Below are 25,422 nucleotides of genomic sequence, written 5' to 3'. Positions count from 1 at the left end.
CAATGTGATGTGTTTTTACTTGAAAAAATATATATTAATTTTACTAAATTTATACAGCTTTTTCTAGAATTTCCATTGGCTCATTTACTGAGAACCTACTGAATATTAGGCACTGTCCTTGTCCTTGGTATTAAGGACATACAATGAACACAATGGAGAATTTAGAGCCAGAGCTACATAAGATAGCATAGAGGCAGAATTGAGGAGAACAAGGAGGTGGGCAGCAAAGCAGACAGGGAAAAAAAAAAGATCTAAAGTAAAGAAAACAGGTAGGAGCAGATGAGCTGGTACAGAAATTCGTCTCTGAAAGGAATGCAGAATGTTGCTAGGAGCTGAGATATAAATAGGGAATATAAAGATTTTCAAGGTTTTCATACCTAAATCTACTTATACTCAGGCATCTGAGACTCTGGCAGATGTTGTATGAAGTCTATTAGTTTGTTGAACAGACAATATAAGAAAGGAAAGGACCTTCATTATCCGGCTGTCTTCATTTTAATTGTATAAAATGAAACAATTCTGTATTTATGAAAATGATGTTCTGAAGAGAACTTTGGAGAGAAATGACTACAGAAAATGGGTTGATTTGTCTGCCAAATGAGATGCCAATTTTCCTTACCACAATGGGGCTAATTCCTTCCTGATACTCCCCCTCTGAAATTTTGAAGATCAATATTTACCAGTAAGAAAAAATAAATTATGTTATGATAATTTATAAAGCTGAATAACCTCTCTGTTAATAGACATCATTTGCCTGGTAATGGGCCAACCTTCTTGGGATAAATGTGGTCAATCACAAGTTATTCAAGTGCCCCTGAAATACCACATTGAAAAATGTCAATTATAATGCAAGTCTTACCATATGTATAATAAACATGGGAAGAAGACAACTTTCTAAAAAGTTTTGATTAGTTACCCAAGAGAAAGCATATATGCTGCATTTTCTAAAAACTCTGGCCTGACCTCATCCTGTTACTTAATATCACAGCCAGTCATCCTTCTGGTGTTATGTTTCTATAATATCCCTAAACATGGTCTTAGAATTTTGATGAGCCAGCTAACTGAGCCAACCTGTCTGCAAGTGAGCCAGGTGTTTCATTACTCTGTTCATTTTAAGCATGGCCTGTTGCACTCAAGAATTAACCCAAAACATGGAGGAATATGTGGATCAAATGGGGTTTGTTTGAAGCACTGAGCTTTCGGCTTTCCTCATGTCCAGGAGAGCCTAAGATCTGACTGGACAATGGAGGAGATGCTTTAAAATCTGTCAAACTGAAGGGAAACCAAAACAACACTCATAAATAGCCATGTAGAAGTAATGTTGCATTCATGATCAAAAAGAATCCTTGGGATGCACAGCTGCAGAGGGATGGTGGATGAAGAACTAGGTTGGGAAGTGGGATTGAATTTATTTTATACCCTGTGCATACTTCCCACTGTAAACAAGCTTGCATTTACAAAGCATTTCTGCCCCCACTGTCTTTTGTAAGATACAACCCTGAGAGATGGAATAGAAAATGAACCGAGGGAGGGAGGGAAACTCACCTGGCCTCTCTTCTGCTAGGGTTTCAGAATTAAATCTTTCTGAAAGCATAGTTGGAGTATGTAAAATCTGTGTGTTCTATGCCTCATATCCTTTTGTTTTTTAAATAAGAAATCTCTTTGCACATGACTCGTTCTGCTTTCTGAGGTGAAACACTTATATTCTAATATAATGTGTTAATGACAATAGCAATTTAAATGTTGTAGTCCACACAGCAAAGGGAATTGGAAATATTGGTAAGTTTTATGTTTTCCCCATTTAGAAACAGTCTGTGTCTTATGATTTAAACTGTAAAGGCAGAGAAGTCCAATTTTTACATTACTTGATAAGACTACTGAATTCTCTTTCTCATATGTATGGTAAATATACACAAATATCTAGCAAATAATTGAAATATAAAACATGGGATAAGAGGATTATTTACAATTTTGAAAAACATGCCTGGCTTGTCAACTTGTACTTTTAAGAAAACATTCATTATATGTTTGCAATAATTATATCTGGAAGGAAGAATTATTTTTTGCTGTGCTCCACAATGATGGCTCACTTTTTTTCCTATTGGATAGTGTGTTAGAGTAATTATAAGCAATAATCATTGCCTTTATCATAAATATTCTCCCTGAAAAGAATCAGTTTATTTTACTTTATGTAGTCTTGAATCACTAGAAAGTATTTAGGATTGCCGATAAGAAATGCTTTAATAAAAAGGAGAATGATTTTATCTGTCAGTTACTTTTACATGATAAAAACACACAGGTTGATTATTAGTCATGATAAGTAATGAACAAAAATTCAACTTAAATAACATCTTAGTAATTGCTTATTAAAATTAACTGGGAAGGCATAAATATTTTTACCTGAAATCTCAATTTCAATTTCTAAACTCTGTAGTAAATTTGTCAGATAATTTGGTGATATGGCTATTTTAGTTCCTAAGTGGCAGACCAGTTCTATATTGTGTGAATCTTCAGAGATTTCAAGTGTTAGAGTTAAATTATATTAATACATTGTCTTAGAGCATTGGAGACTAAATTAGAAATATGGGAATAAACCGAATGAGAACATATAGGGCTGCTCATCCAGACCTTGCTATTCAGACCTTACAAAGGAGTCAGCTACCATCACTTGTTTTGGGCAGAGTCTCAAAAAAAGGCAGGGAAAAGAAAAGCTTTAAAAAGGAGATTTCCAGTATTTTCTGATGGGATACTATTGAGGTAGAGAAGTTTCAGGTAGACTAAATAGAAGCAGGACATTTTATGAGATGGGTTCGAGGAGTATATTTGGCTTTCTCTGATTCTTACTGAATTGGAAGCTGTGGCAAATATAGGTAAGTTGGCTGTCATTGACCAAGTCATGTCCATTCTGGGTCAATTGCTACATAGGCTGTGGTTGAATTTCCAGGACTGGTTGCTGCACAGGTTATGGTCAAAGCTCTATTGTCATATACATTCTGTCCATTGTTCATTTATATATTTAATCTCTCTGCCAACAAAGTGGAAAATGGAGAAATTTCTAGCCATGTACAAGTACCAAGATTGAACCTTGAAGAAATCTAAAACCTGAATAGACTAATAACAAAGTATTGAGATATTAACAGAAGTTGCCCATAGAAGAAATGGCTAAAAGCGAATGGCTTCACTTTTGGGTTCTACCAAACAGTTTAAAAAGAAATAATATCAATCCTCCTGAAATTATTTGAAGAGGAGGGAATACTTCCTAACCCATTCTATGAGGCTAGTATTATCCTAATACCAAAACCAGAGGAAGAGGCAGCAAAAGAGGAAAATGACAGGCCAACACCTCTGATGAACGTAGGTAAAAAAAAAATACTCAACAAAATACTAGCAAACAGAATTCAAAAAACACATTAAAAAGTACATTCATCATGATTAAGAGGGATTCATTCCAGAAATGCAACAATGCTTCAACATATACAAATCAATAAGTGTGATACATCACACTAACAGAATGAAGGACACAAACCATACAATTATTTCAAAAGATTCTAAAAAGAGCATCTGACAGAATTCAACATCTTTTCTTGCTAAAAACCCTCAACAAGTAGGTATTTGTCCTCAAAAAGAAAAATACCTCAACAAGATAAATGCTATATATAACAAACTCACAGCTAGCATCACACTGAATGGGGAAAACCGGAAAACCTCTCCTTTAACACCTGAAATAAGACAAGGATTCCCACTTTCACCACTTTTATTGAACATAATCCTAGAAGTCCTAGCCAGAGCAATTAGACAAGAGAAAGAAATAAAAGTCATCCAAATTGAAAAGAAATAAGCCAAATTATCCTTGCTTACAGATGATATGATTTAATTTTTTTTTTTTTTTTTTCAGCTGGAGTCTTGCTCTGTCACCCAGGCTGGAGGGCAGTGGCATGACCTTGGCTCACTATAACCTCTGCCTCCTGGGTTCAAGTGATTCTTCTGCCTCAGCCTCCTGAGGAGCTGGGATTACAGGCATGCACCACCACACCCAGCTAATTTTTATATTTTTAGTAGGGACAGGTTTTCACCATGTTAGTCAGGCTGGTTTCAAACTCCTGACTTCTTGATCTGCCTACCTCAGCTTCCCAAACTGCTGGGATTACAGGCGTGAGCCACCACACCTGGCTGATTTTATATCTTAAAAAACCTAAAGACTATCCTAAAACTTACTGGATCTGATAAATTCAGTAAAGTTGCAGGATACAAAATCAATGTATAAAAACCAGTAGCATTTCTATATAACAACAGCAAGCAGTCTGAAAAAAAGAAACCAAGAAAGTAATCCTGTTACAATAGCTACAAATAAAATAAAATATCCAGGAATTAACCTAACCAAAGAAATGAAATATCTCTACAATAAAACTATAAAACATTGATGAAAGAAATTGAAGAAGGACACAAAAATGGACATATATTTTATGTTCATGGATGAGAAGAATCAATATTGTTAAAATGTTCATACTACCAAAGCAGTCTACAAATTCCATACAGTTTGTGTCAAAATACCAATGACAATCTTCAGAGAAACAGAAAAAGTAATCCTAAAATTTATATGAAACCACAAAAGACCCATAATAGCCAAAGCAATCCTGAGAAAAAGACTGAAGCTGGAGACATCACATTACCTGACTTAAATTTATACTACAAAGCTATAGTACCCCAAACAGCATGATACTGGCATAAAAACAGACACATAGACCAATGGAAAAGAATAGAGAACCCAGAAACAAACCCACTCATTTATGGTAAACTCATTTTTGATCAAGTCGCCGAGAAAATACATTGGGAAAAGGAGAGTATCTTCAATAAATGGTTCTGGGAAAGCTGGATATCCATTTGTAGAAGAATGAAACTAGACCTCTATCTCTCACTATATACAAAAACCTAAATGAATTAAAGACTTAAAGCTAAGACTGCAAACTATGAAACTACTAGAAGAAAACATTGGGGAAACACTCCAGGACGTTGGTCTGAGCAAAGATTTCTTGAATAAGACCTCAAAAACACAGGCAACCAAAGCAAACACATGGACAAATGGGATCACATCAAACTAAAAAGCTTCTTCTGCACAGCAAAGGAAGCCATCAACAAAGTGAAGAGCCAACCCACAGGATGGAAAAAAATATTTGCCAATGACCCATCTGACAAGAGATTAACAGCCAGAATTTATAAGCAGCTTGAACAACTCAATAGGAAAAGAAAAATCCAATCAAAAAATGTACAAAAGAGCTACATAGACATTTCTCAAAAGGATACATACAAATGGAAAACTCATATATGAAAAAATACTCCATATCACCAATCATCAGAGAAATGCACATTGAAACTACCTTTGAGGTCACCTCACCCCGGTTCAAAAGGCTTTTATCGAAAATACAAGCAGTAACAAATGCTGATGAGGACATGGAAAAAGAGAGACTCTTGCAAACTATTGGTGTGAATGCAAATTCGTGCAGCCACTGTGGAGAACAGTACAGAGGTTACTCAAAATCTAAAATTAGAACTTCCATGTGATGCAGCAATCCCACTGCTGGATATACATCCAAAAGGAAAGAAACCAGCATACCAAGGAGATATCTGCACTCCCACTCTTATTGCAGCATTATTCACAATAGCCAAGGTATGGAATCAAATTATGTATCATTAAAGAAATTGTGGTACATATACACAATGGAATATTATTCAACAATAAAAAGAAAGAAATCTTGACATTTGCAACATGGATAGAAATGTAGGACATTATATGTTAAGTGAAATAAGCCAGGCACAGAAAGACAAGTATCACGTGTTCTCACTAATATGTGGCAGCAATAATAATAATAATAAACTATGAAAATTAAGAGAAAAATGATGGTTGGGAATGGTAGTTGGGAGGAGGGGATAAAGAGATATGGTTAATGGGTACAAACATACAGTTGGGTAACAGGAATAAGATCTGGCATTTGGGTGCACAATAGGGAAACTATAGTTAACAATAATGTATTGCACATTTCAAAATAAACTAAAGGAGTAGAATTAACATATTCCTAACACACAAAAAAAGATAAACATTAGATACCACAATTACCCTTATTTAATCGTTATATGTTATATGCTTGTATCAAAATATCACATGTGCCCCATAATGTGTACAACTATTGTGTATTCATAATAATTAAAAATTAAGAGAGTTGGAGATGGTTAATGGGTATAAAAACAGAAAGAATGAATAAGAACTACTATTTGATAGCAGAATAGGGTGACTTTAGTCAATAATAACTTAACTGTACATTTTAAAATACCTAAAGAGTATAATTGGATTGTTTATAACTCAAAGGGTGGATACCCCATTCTCCATGATGTGTATATTTCACATCACATGCCTATAACAAAACATCTCATGTACGCCATAAATATATACATCTACTATGTACCCACAAAATTTAATAATAAACAATACAAAGTTTAAAAAATAAAATTAAAAATGTTAAAAGGTGTGAAAAACTTCCTAAGAAACGAAATTTAACTGATTATTATTTCTTTGAGATGGTGATTGGTAGGTAGCTATAAAAATAATATTGAATTAATCTGGTATTTAAAAACAATTAAAAATAAAATAGTTATTTTTGTAGGAAAAGGTGATCTCTGATAATGTGTATTCTAAACCAATAGTCCAATGAGTTTTAAAGTACATGGTTTAAAAAAACACAATGAGTTAGTTCAGTGGATGAACCTTTGTGAATATAACTATTTTTGTCAGCCTTATTATCACTGTGTGTTTCAAGCACTCTTAATTAGAGTAGTTTGGATTTATTTGGTCTTCTACAGTACTTTGATGAATATATTCTATACATATATTTTTTTCATAAATGAAATTTTAAATTTCCACTTCTGTCTCTCTTCAAAAAATTTTAATACCTTATCCTCAACCTCATCATGTCTCATTTTAGATATTGTCATTCTCTCCCAATTTATTTAGCTACTTAATTGTTTATTTATTTTCTTATTCAGAAAGAATGCTTTGCCCATATTTTAACTACACTCTCATGAAAATTTTGATCTCTCTGTCTTTCATATCCATATGACACAAAATCTCAACCCTGCCTCAATCCTACCACTGACTTTTTCTGTCCTTTGTTTGGTCTTAGATTGCGGACCTCACCCATTTTCCCCTAATGCTCAAATATTTGTACTAGGAAATGTTATAGAGGGAGGGATCCTCAGAGAGACAGAGACAGTAAATTTTTGCTACTCTGAAATGCAATTGCTTGAGACACTTTTAATTTAAATAACATACACATACAAACACACATGCACACACTGAGAGAGAGCTTGCTCCTCTCTAGTAAAACTTTCTTTTACTTTCTCTATGTCTTTGACCTCTGAATGCTCTACCTTGAGTACAGATATTTTCCTCTGCCCTCCCCATCCTTCATTTCAAGTAAGTACTCACCTCAAAGGCAATCTTTCATGTTTATATTTTGTGACCATATTTCCTAATTATGGATAAGAATTTATCCAAGTGCCCATACTTTGGCTGTTACAGGCTCATTAGCCAGGTCCTTTCTGCGTGATTTCACTGGTCAATTGGGTGCAACTATACAAATGTTAGTTATCATTCTCATTGTAATTATCATGGCACTTAAAATGTAAGAATGCCTTCTGTTTGTTCATATAATGGCAAAATGTCCCTTTAGTAATTTTACTTCTCCATGGGAGCTTACTCTGTGTTTAAAAATCATTTTATTTACTTATCTAGACTTTCCCATCAATATAGCATTCATATCATGTGCAAATTTATGGAATTTTTACTGGCTTCAAAATTTTTTTCTATCTATAATAACAAAAAAAGAAAAAAAAAAGACTCACAATTTCATTATTGTGGAGGCCAAAACATTAAGAATTTTGAATTAGATATTTTGGGCTGTTAAGTATTTTAGAAGGGATAACTTCTTAGTTTTCCTTAGGAAAACACCCTGAAACCTATCAATCTAATTATTATCTGCAGGAGAATATTTCTTATATCCCACAAGGGAGACCTAAGATGTTAGGAGACCATTATGTTTCTGAACTGATGGAATTCATAGTCTGCAAGAAAAATAGAAATAAAAATGGAAACAAGTGATCTGTAGGAATGAGAACACTAAATATAATATTTTGTCCTTTGAACATTAAAAGTATTTTTGTTGTTTATTACAATTTATCTTCACATGTAGGGAATTAATTTAAAACCATGAGTTTTGCATGGATAATTTAGAATCATATTTGTGCTATTTTTTTTTTTACTGAAGTGTGAAGTAAAGGAAAAAGATAATTCTGAGGATAATAGCGAGTTCAAAATCAGATATTTTGGATTTCAGAAAAAAAAAATGTGCATGTGAAAATATCTGACTTCCTGTTGGAAAGAGCAGCTAGGGTTCAGGAGATTATTCATTATACATCCAAATTTGGGAATGATTCTAAGATACATAATTATTAAAGCTTTGACAGCCAAAGAGCTTCTCAGCGTAGGCTGTGTGAAAAGAAAAGAAAATGAATCTACAGGTTAGATATTATACTTTATTTTGATATATAATATAATGCCAAATACTAATTTGGCCATTCATAAATTGTTAAACATTTCTCTCTTTTTTTGTGTGGTTCCTATACACTTTTTTTTGGCTTTAAAAAAAATTTTATTTTAAGTTTGGGTGTAAAAGTGAAGGTTTGTTACATAGGTAAATATGTTTTACAGGGGTTTGTTGTACATATTATTTCATCACCCAGGTATTAAGCCCGGTACCCAATAGTTATCTTTTCTGCTCCTCTCCCTCCTCCCACCCTTCCCCCTCAACTAGACACTACTATATTTTGTTTTCTTCTTTGTGCTCAAAAGTTCTTACCATTTAATTCCCACTTATAAGTAAGAACATGTGGTATGTGGTTTTCTGTACCTGCATCAGTTTGCTAAGGATAATAGCCTCCAGCTTCATCCATGTTCCCAAAAAGACATGCTCTCATTCTTTTTTATTGCTTCATAGTATGACATGGTATGTATGTACCACATTTTCTTTATCCAGTCTGTCACTGATGGACATTTAGGTTGATTCCATGCCATGTATTTACGACTGTGAATAGTGCTGCAGTGAACTTTTGCATGCATGTGTCTTTATGATAGAATGATTTCTATTCCTCTGCGTATTTACCCTGTAATAGAATTGCTGAGTCGAATGATAGTTCTGCTTTTAGCTCTTGGAGGAATTGCCATACTGCTTTCCACAATAGTTGAACTAATTTACACTCCCACTAACAGTGTATAAGTGTTCCCTTTTTTCCACAACCTCGCCAGCATCTGTTATTTTTTGACTTTTTAATAATAGCTGTTCTGACTGATATGAGATTGTATCTCATTGTGGTTTCAATTTGCATTTCTCTAATCATCAGTGATGTTGTGCTCATTTTCATATGCTTGTTGGCCACATGTGTGTCTTCTTTTGAGAAGTGTCTGTTCATATCCTTTGCCCACTTTTTAATGAGGTTGTTTTTCTCTTGTAAATTTGTGTAAGTTCCTTATAGATGCTGGATATTAGACCTTTGTCAGATGTATAGTTTGCAAAAGTTTTCTCCCATTCTTTAGGTTGTTTGTTTACTCTGTTAAGACTTTCTTTTGCTGTGCAGAAGATCTTAATTTTAATTAGTTCCCACTTGTCAATTTTTGCTTATGTTGCAATTGCTTTTGGTGTCTTCATCATGAAATCTTTGCCTGTTTGTATGTCCAGAATGATATTGCCTAGGTTTTCTTCCCAGGGTTTTTATAATTTTTGGGTTTTACATTTAAGTCTTTAATCCACCTTGAGTTGATTCTTGTATGTAGTGTAAGGAATAGGTCCAGCTTCAATCTTCTCAGTGTGGCTAGCCAGTTCTCACAGCACCATTAATTGAATAGGGAGTCATTCCCCCATTGCTTGTTTTTGTCAGCTTTGTCAAAGATCAGATAGTAGCAGACGTGCGGCCTTATTTCTGGGCTCTCTATTCTGGTCCATTGGTCTATTTGTATGTTTTTGTACCAGTACCATGCAGTTTTGATTAATGTAGCCTTGTAGTGTAGTTTGAAGTCAGGTAACATAAGGCCTCCAGCTTTGCTCTTTTTGCTTAGGATTTCCTTGGCTATTCAGACTTTTTTTGGTTCCATATACATTTTAAGATAGTTTTTTTGTATTTCTGTGAAGAATGTCCTTGGTAGATTAATAGGAACAGCATTGAATCTGTAAATTGCCTTGGATGGTATAACCATTTTAATAATACTGATTCTTTCTGTCCACAAGCATGGGATGTTTTTGTATTTGTTTGTGTCTTCTCTCATTTCTTTAAGCAGCATTTTGTAATTCTCCTTGTAGAGATCTTTCACCTCCCTGGTTAGCTGTATTCCTAGATATTTTATTCTTTTTGTGGCATTTGTGAATGAGATTGCCTTGCTGATTTGGCTCTTGGTTTGGCTATTAATGGTGTATAGGAATGCTAGCGATTTTTGTACATTGATTTTATATCCTGCAACTTTGCTGAAGTTATCAGCTGGAGGAGATTTGGGGCCGATACTTTGGGATTTTGTAGATATAGAATCATGTAGTCTACAGATAGAAATAATTTTACTTCCTCTCTTGCTATTTGGGTGTGTTTTATTTGTTTCTCTTGCCAGATAGCTCTGGGTAGGACTTTCAATACTATGTTGAATAGAAGACACAAGAGAGGGCATCCTTGTCTTGTGCTGGTTTTGAAGGGGAATGCTTCCAGCTTTTGCCCATTTAGTATAATGTTGGCTGTGGATTTGCCATAGATGGCTCTTATTTTGAGGTATGTTCCTTCAATATCTAGTTTATGGAGAGTTTTTAACATGAAGGGGTGTTGAATTTTATCAGAAGTCTTTTCTGCATCTATTGAGATATTCATGTGGTTTTTGTCTTTAGTTCTGTTTATGTGATGAATCACATTTATTGATTTGTGTATGTTCAACCAACCTTGCATCCCAAGGATGAAGCCTACTTAATCACAGTGGATTAGTCTTTTGACTTGCTGCTGAATTGAGTTTGCAAGTATTTTATTGAGGATTTTTGCATCAATGTTCATCAAGGACATTGACCTGAAGTTTTCTTTTTTGTGTAGGTCTCTCCCTGGATTTGGTATCAAGATGATGCTGGCCTTATAAAATAAGTTGGGGAGGAGTCCCTCCTCCTCAATTTTTTGGAAGAGTTTCAGTAGAAATGGTACCAACTCTTCTTTGTACAACTAGTAGAATTTGGCTGTGATTCCATCAGGTCCTGGGCTTTATTTGGTTGGCAGGCTATTTATTATTGAGTTAATTTTGGAGCTCCTTATTGACCTTCTCAGGTAATCAATTTCTTTCTGGCTCTGTCTTGGGAGGGTGTGTGTGTCCAGGAATTTACCCATCTCTTCTAGATTTCCTAGTTTGCGTGCCTAGAGGTATTTGTACTAGTTTCTGATGGTTCTTTTTATTTCTGTGGGGCCAGTAATAACATTAACTTATCATTTATAGTTGTGTTTATTTGGATACTCACTTTTCTTCTTTATTAGTCTAGGTGTAATAGCCTATCTACCTTATTATTTTTTCAAAAAACTAATTCCTGTATTCATTGATCTTTTGAATTTTTTTGTGTGTCTTGATTTCCTTAATTTAACCTCTGATATTGGTTATTTCTTGTCTTCTGCTAGCTTTGGGGTTTACCTGTTTTTGCTTCTCTAATTTTTTTAGTTGTGAGATTAGGTTGTTAATTTAAGATTTTTCTAAATTTTGATGTGGCCATTTAGTGCTATGAATTTCCCTCTTAACACTGCCTTAGCTGTGTCTCAGAGATTCTGGTTATTGAACGTACGGGGATCTAACCTCCCACTTTGCTGGACCTGCAGCTACTTTTGCTGGAAAGCCCAAGTATCTAAGCCTCCAGGGTCTCCACACATCACTGAGCAGCCGCTCTTCCAAGACTCCAAGTGGCTCTGTCTGTCAGACTGAAGGCCCTAGTACAGTGGGTTCACAAGGAGAACTCCTGACCTGAGGGTTACAAAGATCTGTGCAGAAGTATGATTTCCTGGGGCAGCTCATTCACTCACTTCTCTGGGTGACGGAGGTTCCTCTTGTTCTGTGTTGTTCCCAGGTGGGCAGTTGTTCTGTCTTGCCCTTCTTTGTTCTCTGTGGATCAAGTTGTTTCCTTGATTAGTCCCCAATCATCCAGTGAGTAACTGGATGTTTCAGTTGAAGACGTTTTATTACTCACCTCTTTCATTCTTCTCCATGAGAGCCATGCACACCAGCTGCATCTAGTCGGCCATCTTGGCCACTCCCTCTCTAAACCTTTCTTGTACATTACACATTCCTCTTAGATAAAGTTAATAAAAGATAAAACATCATCATTATAGACCTGGCAATTGGAATATTTTATAGGTGTTCCATAAAATCCGTTATCTATGAAGAATACAGCTGTAGTTTCCTCAGTTTTATTTGTTTGGTTGGTTGGTTTTATTTCCAGATTAGAGCTTAGTAGCCTAGAAGAAGGAATACCCATATTTTCAGTAGTTCTTCAATATAACCGAAAAGGAAATTTAGCTTTGAATCTCTATCACAATACTCTTATGTCCTCTAGGGTAGATATACATAATAGCAACAAGGTTAAAGCAATGAACACTTTCTTTTTTATTCTACTTTTAAGCAGGAGTTAGAGCACCTTCTATCATTAAAAAGAAGTTTCCATTAGGATGCCACTAGAGATACCAAAATCAAAGTAAATAAATATATTTCTACATAGAATACTTTAATGTTATAACAATTAGTAACATTTTTGTTTAGTCTGTTTTCACCTTATGTTTTACATTTTGAGGACAATTAAGGAGCAGAGGATGTAGTCTCACAATAAGTTTTCAGGGTATGTTATTTGAACAGAAAGAAAAAGAAACACAATATTTTAAGGTTTAGGTAGATAAAACCTAGCACTGTGGCAGGAGTGTCTATTGGAAGCAAATATCATTTCCTCCCAATATAGAGTAGTTTAGTTTTTGAGTTGTTTCGTTAGGTTCAGAGTAAATAGGATGCTCTCTAAAATCTTCTCTAATTGTGATGAACAATGTCCCCAACAACTCTACATGTGTAATACTTGTAGTTGTTATTGCTTTCCCCCGCCCCCATCAGATTATCTCTGTCATTGAATCTTCCCTGGCATATACAAAAGTACCATGCATAGTGGAAAATGCCAGAGTGCTACCATTTTTTGTTTGTTTGTTTGTTTGTTTTAGTGTTTCTCATTGAGTGTTGGCTTTGGAATCCAACACACCATTGTTGAATCCTGAGATTGTCATTAGAGGCTAATTGTGGTATGGGCAAATCAGTTCTCTCTCTCAATTCCAATTCTGTCATTATTAAAATGAGGAAAGAAGATCCATGATAGTTTTGCTCTGATGATTATATAATAATGCATATAAAAATGTATGGTACAGAGTGAGGACACAATAAATGGTGACTATTATTTTCAAATTAATTCAAATTCTTTAAAACATAATGTAAACAGATAGGAGAAAAAACATAGGGCAGAGCTGGTGTGGAATTTAAAATTCTTTACAGAATCCCACAAAACTTAGAATATGGGGCAAACCCACATTATGCCATAGCTGGATAGTGAAAAAGTTTATAGTCAACAGCTGATGACAGAAAAAGGAGAAAAACATTTTGGCCAAAAAAACACAGCATGGAATAGTCAGATAAATAGCTAATTCATGGTGGGATAATATTAGAAGAGAGCCAAAGGGCAAAGTGCAGTTTCAGTGATGTGGGCCATGTACGGAGAGGAGGAGATTATATTCTGCATTACCAGAAAAAAAAAAATCAAGATAAACAAACATTAGAAGGTGTTATTTTAAATAAATATAAACTTTTGTTTGGTTTTCTTCTGATTTTTCTGGATAAAGAATGTTAGGTAGGGCACGATGGCTCATGCCTGTAATCCTAGCACTTTGGGAGGCTGAGGTGGGTGGATCACCTGAGGTCAGGATTTTGAGGCCAGCTTGGCCAACATGGCAAAACCCCATCTCTACTAAAAATACAAAAATTAGCCAGGCGTGGTGGCACGTGCCTGGAGTCCCAGCTACTTGGGAAGCTGAGGCAGTAGAATCACTTGAACCCGGGAGGGGGAGGTTGCAGTGAGCCGAGATTGCACCACTGCACTCCAGCCTGGGTGACAGAGTGAGACTCCGTCTCAAAAATACACACACACACACACACACACACACACACACACAGACACATATACACAAACATAGTCCTATTACATTTTTAGGCACACCCTAATTAACTAACATCTTGATGTCCCTTGAGGTGTGCCTCCTACAAAATAAGATTAGAAAATGCAGATTCAAGATTTCAGGGGTATCAGTTTGCCAGCTGGCTGCCATGCGTTTGACTGGTGTTTAACAATAAGTATGGGCTGACTTCTGCGAAAAACAGGGATAGTGTCTGTGTACCTGAGGCAACTGCAGCCCACAAGTTAAAATACAATCTCTCAGATTTGTAATGGAATACTGAGAGATGTCAAGTTGAGTCATATCACGTGTCACCTGCTCTGACAGCATTCAAGACATCTGCCCATGGTGCTTTTCTTCCATTTTTCTCTTTGTATAATCATATACTGTAAGAGGCCAGTGGGGACTGGTAGTCTTTTAAAGTGCGTTGACAGAAAAGGACGGTATATATTTCAAATCTGGCTCATTTGTTATAGCAAAGGACAGATACTGAATTGCAGTTGCTCTGGATAAGAGCAAAACTCATTTAATATGGCTACAAATATAGTAAAATTAACCTTAAAAAAGACATGAATAACTCCACAGTGCTCTCTTAATGACTGCATAGCCAGTGGAATTGCTAATTTCGGGTTCAAAGTGCATCCATTATTTCAAAGCGCTCGGTATTTAAAAGACAATCTTCCAATATATTTCCAAGTCACATTTTTTTTTTACTTTCTTTTTCATGTTTTTCCCCCACATATCCTCTTCTTAGTCTTGCCATTGAATCATTTATCTTTTTTTAACTACTCTGAGATTTTTTTTTTCTTTTTTTTTTTTTTTTCATTACCCGGATGGCTCCTTTATGTTTGCTGCTTTCCATGGAGATTACTTGTCAACACACCTTCTGGTTTATTTTCTTCTACTCCTCTGGCCTCAATGTAATTAGATTGTCAATTTCATCCTTTTATTTCCACAGTCTACTCCTCTTATTTTGTTCTCTAATAGTCTAATAGTCCTGTTCTCCAACCCACCTATTCTTATTATTTTTATTTTCTTTCTTTTTTTTTCTTTTCTTTTTTTCTTTTTTCTTTCTTTTTTTTTTTTTTTTTTGAGACAGAATCTTGCTCAGTTGCCCAGGCTAGAGTGCAGTGGCACGATCTCGGCTCACTGCAGCCTCCACCCCCCAGGTTCAAGCAATTCTCTTGCCTCAGCCTGCCGAGTAGCTGTGATTACAGGCATGCACCACCATGCCTGGCTAATTTATCTATTTTTAGTAGAGACAAAGTTTCACCATATTGGGCAGGCTGGTCTCGAACTCCTGACCTCAAGTGATCCACCCTCCTCGGCCTCTCAAAGTGCTGGATTACAGGCATGAGCCACTGCACCCGGCCGTATTCTCATTATTTTTTCAATCTACTTCTATTTCTCCTTTCAACATTTATCTTTTAGTTATGACCCTCTTTATCTTAATCTCATCAATTATCCTTTCCCTCAAAAATGAGGCTATCCTTTTAGTCTCATTTTTACAAATTACTTGCTTCTTCCATCTCTCAGTCATTTCTTTCTCTTTACATTTATATAATGTTTTCCATATCATCCCTTTTCTCACCACTTTCTTTCTCACACTTTGTAAGTATTTATTGAGTTTTTCGATGTGTCTGGCATATAGGGACATACTATGACATAGACTTTGCTTTCAAGAACTTCCCCATCTAGGAGAGATAGACACATAAATTAATAAATGTTAAAAAATATAGAAAGTTCATGAATATAAATAAACCTGCAGTTTTATAGAAGCCCTGGAGAATGGGGAAATGGGCTGAGAGAGGATGTCATCAAGAAAAATGAAAAACTACCTGGATGATGTTTACTACCTTTAAGAATTGAGGGAGGAGGTGATGGAAAGTACTCTGTAGGTCAGTGGGATGGCATGACAAACAGACTCAGAGATACAAAATAGCATGTCATGGTAGAGATGAAGAAGTAGCTGGACATTGCTAGAGCATAAGTGAAAGACAGAGAATGTGGCAAAGGAGCTTGAGAACAGGGGAGGATCATACTGTAGAGGATGTTATTTGTTATGCTGAGAAGCATGACATGAGCAGGAAACTGAAATGCATTTGAAGAAGGAAATGGCCATAATTATTCATTTTTATTATATATTCTTTCAGCTATTTAGACAGGGTAGATTTCAGGGATTTAAGAATGGAGTTAGATATCCCAGTTGGAGGCTATTTTTATGAGAACCTGGATCAGGATGACAATAGAGAAAAACCAGAAAGTACAGATTCAATAATTATTTAGAAAAACAAACAATCAAACAAACAAAAACAAAAGGAAATAATGCAAATGCTGGATGATGTGGGGAGTGAGAGAGAGGTTGATTCCAGGAATCTATATTTAGTGATGAGACGCAAGGTATTGTCAACATCGAAGAGAGAGAACACAGTCAAAGCATCTGCTCACCCTTTATTTCATTTGTTTTGTTAGTTTTTGACTATTTATTTTGATAAAAATTTTGACTTACGAAAGAGTTACAAAAAACATACAGAGAGTGCTAGTCTACAGATTGTTTGGCTTCCCTGAATGTTAAGGTAACATCTTACATAACCATAGCACAGCGATCAAAAACATGAAATTACCATTCATGCTATTAATGTTATTATTAGTGCTATTAATTACTATTAAACAGGCCTAATTGGAACTTCACCAGTTCTTTTACTAATTGGATCTCACATTATATTTAGTTGCCATATCTCCTTTGGCTTCTCCAATCTATGACATTTCCTCAGTCTTTTCTTGTATTTCATGACCTTGCCACTTTTAAAGAATACTAGTCAGTTATATTGCAGAATAACTGCCAGTTGGGGTTGGATCGATGTTTTCTCATTATTGGATTGAAGTTACGCATTTTTGGCAGGCATACTACAGTGATATGACCTTCTCAGCCTATATAGCAGGGAGTACATCATGTCAGTATGTCTTATTACTGGTGATAATTAACCTTGAGCATTTGATTGAGGTGGTGTCTGCTGGCTTTCTCCACTGTAAAGTTACACTTTTTTCTTTTGTAATTAGTAAATATCTTGAAGGAGATATTTTGGGACTATGAAATTATTTTGTTTCTCCTCAAACTTTCTCATACTAATTTGAATATCCATTGGTAGGTTTTTTTAAAAAAACTTTTAAATTCAGGGACAAATGTACAGATTTGTTTCATAGAAAAACTTGTGTCATGGAGGTTTGTTGTACAGATTCCTCATCCCTCAGGTACTAGTGCCCATTAGTTATTTTTCCTGATCCTCTCCCTCCTCCTACCTTCCACCCTCCGGAAGGCCCCAGTGTCTGTTGTGCCCCTTTATGTATCCATGTGTTCTCCTCATTTAACTCCCACTTGGTGAGAGCGTGTGGTATTTGGCTTTCTGTTCCTGAATTAGTTTGCTAAGGATAATGGCCTCTAGCTCCATCCATGTTCTTGCAAAGGAAATTATTTCATTCTTTTTACGGCTGCATAGTATTCCACGGTATATATATACCACAGTTACTTTATCTAGTATACTATTGATGGGCATTTAGGTTGATTCCATTTGTTTGTTATTGTGAATAGTGTTGCAATGAACATACACGTGCATTTGTTTTTACAATAGAACAATTCATATTCCTTTGGGTATTTGCCCAGTAATGGAATTGCTGAGTTGAATGGCACTTCTGCTCTTAGTTCTTTGAGGAATTGCCACACTGCTTTCCATAATAGTTGCACTAATTCATGCTCCTACCCAACAGTGTATAAGCATTTCTTTTTCTCCCCAGCCTTGCCAGCACCTGTTATGTTTTGAGTTTTTAATAATAGCTATTCTGACTGGTGCCAAGACAGTATCTCATTGGGGTTTTGGTTTACATTTCTCTAATAATCAATGATGTTAAGCTTTTTTTAATATGAGTGTTGGCTGCATGTATGTCTTCCTTTGAAAAGTATCTGTTCATGTCCTTTGACTACTTTTTTATGTTTTTTTTTTTTTTTTCTTGTAGATTTGCTTAAGTTCCTTATAGATGCTGGATATTAGAGCTTTGTCAGATGCAGAGTTTGCAAAAATTTTCTTCCCTTCTGTGTGTTATCTGTTTACTCTGTTCATTGTTTTGCTATGCAGAAGCTGTTTAGTTTAATTAGAACCCATTTGTCAATTTTTGCTTTTGTTGTAATTGCTTTTGGTATCTTTATCATGAAATATTTGCCTGTTCATGTGTCCAAAATGGTATTGTCTAGGTTTTTTTCCAAGGTTTTTATAATTTGGGGTTTTGTGTTTAAGTCTTTGATCCATCTTGAGTTAATTTTTGTATATGGTGTAAGGAAGGTGTATAGTTTCAATTTTCTGCATATGGCTTAGCCTGTTATCCCAGCACCATTTTTTGAATAGGGAGTCCTTTCCCCACTGCTTGTTTTTGTCAGCTTTGTCCAAGATCGGATGGTTGTAGGTGTGCAGCCTTATTTCCGGGCTCTCTATTCTATTAAGTTGGTCTAAATATCTGTTTTTGTACCATTACTGTGCTGTTTTCGTTACTGTAGCCCCACAGTATAGTTTGAAGTTGGGTAGTGTGATGCCTCCAGCTTTGCTCTTTTTACTTAGGATTTCCTGGGCTATTCAGGCTCTTCTTTGGTTGCATATTTTAAAATAGATTTTTCTCGTTCTGTGAAGAATGTCCTTGGTAGTTTGATAGGAATAGCATTAAATCTATAAATTGCTTTGGGCAGTATGGCTACTTTAACAATATTGATTCTTCCTATCCACGAGCATGGAATGTTTTTCTATTTGTTTGTGTCATCTCTGATTTCTTTGAGTAGCGTTTTGTAGTTCTCCTTGTAGCGATGTTTCACCTCCCTGGTTGCCTGTATTCCTAGGTATTTTATTCTTTCTGTGGCAATTGTGAATGAGATTGCATTCCTGATTTGGCTCTTAGCTTGGGTATTGTTGCTGTGTAAGAATGCTAGTGATTTTTGTACATTCATTTTGTATCCCGAAACTTTGCCAAAGTTGTTTATCAGCCTGATGAGCTTTGGAATTGAGACTATGGGATTTTCTTTCTTTTTTTTTGAGACGGAGTTTCACTCTTGTTGCCCAGGCTGGAGTGCAACGGCGCGATCTTGGCTCACTGCAGCCTCAGCCTCCCGGGTTCAAGTGATTCTCCTGCCTCAGCCTCCTGAGTAGTTGGGATTACAGGAACGCGCCACCACAACTGGCTAATTTTGTATTTTTAGTAGAGACAGGGTTTCTCCATGTTGGTCAGGCTGGTCTCGAACTCTCAACCTCAGGTGATCCACCCTCCTCGGCCTCCCAAAGTGCAGGGATCACAGGTGTGAGCCACCATGCCCGGCCAGGATTGTCTACATATAGAATCATGTGGTCTGCAAAACGGGATAGTTTGACTTCCTCTCTTTCTATTTGGATGCTCCTTATTTCTTTCTCTTGCCTGATACCTCTGACCAGCACTTTCAATTCTATGTTGAATAGGAGTGATGAGAGACAACATTCTTTTCTTGTGCCAGTTTAAGGGGGAATGCTTCCGGCTTTTGTCTGTTCATTATGATGTTGGCTGTGGGTTTGCTATGACGACCCTTGTTGTTTTGAGGTATCCAAGGAACCTTCTCATCCTTTGATGTCCTCCACCAAGTGGTCTTCCAACAATAAATGATAACTTGCATTTTTTTAAAGTGCGCTATTTTAAAAGCTCTCACCCATTCATTACTTAATTTAATTCTTGTGAAAATCCTCTGAAATTGACTCAGCAGGTCCCATTTTCCACAATTTTCAAGTAACAGTACTAAAAAAGCCATTTCTCAAATGTATATCCTAGTGACAGTAGGTTATTTAAATGCTCAAATTTTATTTTTGCAATGAGACAGCATAGGCTCCTGGTCTGGCAGTCAGTCTGCTGTGAGTATCTGCAATGCAGCCAGAAAGTCACTGTCTTCCAAACATAAAAGAGGTTAGAGAGGCTGATTCTCACAGAAAGTATCCTCTGCCTGTGACTTCTTGCCACTGGAATGCATGTTGTTCAGTTACTCCTACACAGAATGTTGCCATCACCATCAGAAGGAACACACTTCAAATAAGAAACATATCAATGGGCTGAGAATTCACCTTAATAAGCAAATATTTCATATACACATAATATTTTCCATACCATGTTTTATACATAGGTTACATATAGACATGGGACTGTACTAGTGACTTCTAGAATCAATCTAATGATCTCTTTATATTTGTTGCTCGTTTGTCTTGTATTCCTGTCACTGTATTACAGACAATGACATTATTTTTAAAGCAATGCGTACAGCTTCTGGGCTGGTGAACACGTAGAGCTGCATGGGAGCTTTGTGGTCTGCTCCTCCCCTTCGTCTTACGCATCCTTTCCATTTTGTTGTTCCTGTGTTGTATCCTTTCTAATAAACTGATGCACAATAAAAATAGCAATTGCCAATGGTTGGTATAAAAGAAAAAAAAATATTTTTTCTTAGTCCACCTGAAAACTAGAGAAATAGCTTTTCTAGCAGCAGTAACAACACTGGGGAGGTTGATGATAACAAAGGTCTTTCCTGAACGGCATTTATTTTCATTTCAAATGAGGGATGAACACAAGGACAAGGCAGGACACTTCATGGACTAACTTTTCTTGATGTACTGGAATCCACTTTGCTAGGAAAATATATCATATCATGGTTTGCTCTGTATTTCCAGGTAGTGTGCACTGGCAAAGTCTTTGAATAAGTTTAATTCTCATTCATTCTCATTATTATGAAAGCTATGTTTAGATTTAAAGTTTATGGTTAAGATGAGGCTTAATTCAATGAATTGGTTATTTATTTTTTCAGTAGAAAAATGAGAGAGAATTGACTGAATTATGATTCCTATGAGAAGCTTGGCAACAGCTTAACTTTATAAACTAGTTGAAGAGACTTGTCAAATTATATTTGGCAGCTTAAAATCTTGGATTTAATGTAAGAGATCAGAATTAATCTGAATGTTGTTTACATTAACTAGTGTTTATTATTTTAACCAAATTTAGTCCTGAACTATTCTGACCCTGAAGGGCAGAATGCTTTAAAGCAGTAATTTTCTATAAAAATCTAGAATTTTTCTTATATTATTCATATCTGTGTCATTTTAAAATTTGGAACTACTGTATAAATTGTATGCATTTCTATGATAAGTCTCTGTAACATAGTCCAGGCCAAATACTTCTTGTTTATAAACTGCTAAGTAAATTCAGCTTTGTATATGTGGCTAGTTTTAATAAAAGTAAACCAAGGAGTTAGTAAAAACAGTTGTTCTCAAACTGTAATCAGAAATGCCTGGCAGGCTGGGCTTGGTGGCTCACCCCTGTAATCCTAGCATATTGGGAGGCTGAGGTGGGTGGATCACCTGAGGCCAGCAGTTTGAGTCCAGCCTGGCCAATATGGTGAAACCCCATCTCTACTAAAAATACAAAAAATTAGCAGGGTGTGGTGGTACACACCTGTAATCCCAGCTACTCGGGAAGCTGAAGCAATAAGAATTGCTTGAACCCGGGAGGCAGAGGCTGCAGTGAGCGGAGATTGCACCATTGGACTCCAGCCTGGGCAACAAGAGTGAAACTGTCTCAAAAAGAAAAAAAAAAAAAAACCTAGTGATCCTTTTAAACATGCAGGTTTTTGCCCTGTCTATAGACTTACTGAGTTGGAATGTCAAAGTATAGCATTTGAGAATATTTTATGCTTTTCAGTTGATTCTGCTGTGAGCTGTTTGAGAAAATACTAGGTGAAACTGCATCATTAAAATTATTCACTATTAACTGGAGAAGATAGTGATGTTACAATCCATATGCTGGTAGATGTATAAAACATCTTTAGGTGTTTTCCTCTAGAGAATTGGGAGTCAGGCAGAGGTGAAAGATATATTTATTTTTGACTCTATATAATGCATTCATTTTACCATTTGAAGTTAGTTTTCACTGAGCTTCTAAGTTACAAATATGGGGGTGAGGGGCTATGTGGGATATGAGTAAACGGGTATATGTGAAGTCAAAGAATATAGAAAAGTATATGATCTGTTGTATTCTTTTTGACACCTCATAAATTTATATTTCTCCTTAGAAAACTTCTATTTATAATTTTTAAGGATTGTCAATTAACATTCACAATAAGCAGTCTTGCCCATCTTTCATTTCTACTCCATCCTTAGCCTCTTACACATAACTATTTCTAGACTTCTCACTATAAGCCAGGCCTTATGCTAGGCTATGACAATATAAGTGACACATGGTCACTACCCTCAAACGTTACGAAGAAAACCCCCCAAAGTAAAAGAAAACCCTTTATCTATAAAGAGATAAAGAAATTTGTGTAAGGCAAACTTATCCCCAAATACTTCATCTAAAAATATTTAACTATCAAACAGTCAGAGCATCTACTGAGAATGTAATACATTTATTATGAAGACAGTGGCAAAAAAAAAAGAACCCTCATTCCTTCTATTCCTACTATTCCCTCTTCCTCTGTTGTGGAATATTGACCTATTTCTTCACAATCTTTTGTGTAGGTATATATGTATGTATTTATTTTAATTATTTGCTTCTACCATACTACTATAAGCTTTTGCTTAGTTATTTGGTTATTCTAAATTCTTAAGGCTGCCAAAATGCCACCGAAAGGGGGATGGAGGTGAGAGGAGAAGTGCCTTTTTAGACTCCATGTCTGTCCCTGGAATGCCCATTTCATTCCCTATCTGTACTCTTTTCGGCTTCACAGACTCCTCAGAAATGCACTCGCTTTCCATTTATCTGTCTAATTACCCTCCCTCCTTATTTTGAAATATATAATTTGGACTACAAAGATATGCTGATAAACAGATTTTCTTTAAATCTGAAATCAGTGAGGCCTGCCAGGCAAAGGAAGGAAAAAGATTTGGTTATTAAATAGCACTAAGATTCAAATGTAAAAATGAATGCCCCAAACACTGCACACTGGTCAAATGTGGAGTATAAATTTAACTCTAAGCTGTTTAACAAAAGAGAGTGATTTAAAATAGTTACAGTTATTAACTATTTTAAAATTTAAAATTAGTAACTATTATTTAGTAAAATTTACTATTTAAAAATATAATTAAATGTTTAGGGAAAGCACAACACTTTTGTATTTGCAGGTACACCATTCATTTTGTGTTCTTAATCCACAGTTCTGGTTTTTCTTATGGGTGGTATCTGTTTTCGTTTCATGAGCTTTAATTGGCTAAAACGGATCCCCTATCATTCAGGTGACTAATGTCTAGGCCACAGGAAATTCAATGTAAGTGGCTATTAAAGGAGTTCTCTGGAATACTCACAGTGCATAAATTAGAGTTTTATAAATGATCTAAAACTAGTAAATGGTCAAAATAATGTGAAGTTAGAAATTATGCAAATAAAGGTAAGGAATAGAAGTTAGCTTTTGAATCATCTAAATAGACATGTTATTTTCCTGTCACTGAACACGGGGCTGCTGCTGCTGCTGCTGTTGAAGTTAGGTGAAAATAGCGAAGAATTGAACTGGAAACTGTATAATGAGAACTGTTTATGAGCTCCAGAAATTCAACAACAAATTTTTCCTTGTTTTCCTTCTCAGAATTCTCTAGTAGAATGAATCAGATATTGATGAAAATTGAATAGAGAAGTATGCCGAGAACTTCACAGTATCAGTCAGTCTACTGCATAGCATTTAAATATTTTCAGGTAATGCTTCCCATTAAATCATTTAGCACTTTCTAAATTTAGATTTCAATTGTTGCTTTATATATATACATTGTAATATAAACAGTATGAGTACTTTCAAATCACATTCACTCACACTATCTAATTCAAATATCTAGATCACCTGTGAGGAAGATAAAAATAGTTATAATTTATTTATTGTCATTTCATTTCAAACCCTGTTCTAAATTCTTTTCTTAACTCATTAAAGTAAATCCTATAAGGTATATGCTGTTAATATTTTACAGATGCAGGTATGGAGGCATGAAGAAAATGTCTTAATAACTGAAGGCCTCACAAATAGTAAATGCTAGAGATAGAATTTGAATGTGGGCAGCTGGACTCCAGAACTGCCCCTAGGCTTTGCAAGGAAGGAAGTAGAAGCAGAGGCATTATATAAGTCTCTGACTCCTAATACTTATCTCTATATGACATGTAGAGGTATAGAAAAAATGTCATCTGGTTGGGTCTGAAGTTATAGAAAATACAGCCTTAATGGTTCAATCAGTCAGAATTAGAAGCCAGAGTTCTTCCATTCCAAGCCTACATAATAAACATAGCTTCTCATGGGAACATACAAGCTGAGGAGTATCACTGATTGAGTCTTTCCAGTCCCTGATCTGGGGGTGGCTCTCAGTCCAGGAAAGTGTATAAGCTCACTGAAACAATAGGATGAGTGCTATTGTATACACACACACACACACATGAGCACATGTACATACATATATGCATACATGCACACAAGATTTAGAAGACTTATATGCATTTTAAAAAATGTTTAAAATCCAGATTAAACAAACAATTATTACATCCTGAACTGTGTCAGTGTAACTTCCAGGGAGGTGCATTTGAACTAGGTCTACAGAATAACCAGGATGAGATGAACATGTCCAGCCCAAACATCAGAATGAAACAAAAGTAGCTGAAGTGTTGTGGAAAGTACAATGACTATGGCTATTTATTTTGCTTCAACCAAACATGGTGACCTTGGGCAAGTCCCTTGACTTCTCTGAGTTCATTTCCTCTCCTGTAAATTAGAAATTGAAAACTGCCAACTACACCAGGCCATTGTGAAGAAAAGTAATATACATGAATATGCCTTATAAACTATAAAATGGTATATAAATTAATATATTATTAATATCTTCATGTTTATATTTCATGAAATAAATGATCATATGCAGTAGCTATTTCTTTTTAAATTTCTAACTTATGGCTTTAGATGGTGATAAATTACTTAGAAATGAGAATATGATTGTATGAGTTCTCTCATAAAATGTTGCACAGGCCTGGAAAATATCTGGCACACAACATACATTTGATGAATAAATTAATAAATGAATTATAAAAATGAATAAATTTCAAGCTACAGTTTTTCCA

At 35.5% G+C, this 25,422-nt stretch overlaps 1 protein-coding gene across 9 annotated transcripts in view; it reads left to right on the top strand.

Annotated features, from left to right (window-relative positions):
* Window positions 1-25,422, top strand: part of CTNNA3 (catenin alpha 3) — a 1,832,183-nt gene that overhangs the window by 1,684,912 nt on the left and 121,849 nt on the right. The window contains exon 16 of one of the 9 annotated variants that reach the window (XM_017944531.3): window positions 23,918-24,062. The exons of the other annotated variants lie outside the window; for them this stretch is intronic. Coding sequence (XP_017800020.3) covers window positions 23,918-23,927 — 10 coding nt within the window. The 3' untranslated portion in view covers window positions 23,928-24,062. Of the gene's footprint in view, window positions 1-23,917; window positions 24,063-25,422 lie in introns of those variants that run through there. 9 annotated transcript variants of the gene reach the window in all.

The sequence above is a fragment of the Papio anubis genome, chromosome 11 (assembly GCF_008728515.1).
Source record: "Papio anubis isolate 15944 chromosome 11, Panubis1.0, whole genome shotgun sequence".
Taxonomy (NCBI): domain Eukaryota; kingdom Metazoa; phylum Chordata; class Mammalia; order Primates; family Cercopithecidae; genus Papio; species Papio anubis.
Note: the sequence above shows the minus strand (reverse complement) of the source record. Positions and strands in the feature narration are given on the sequence as shown.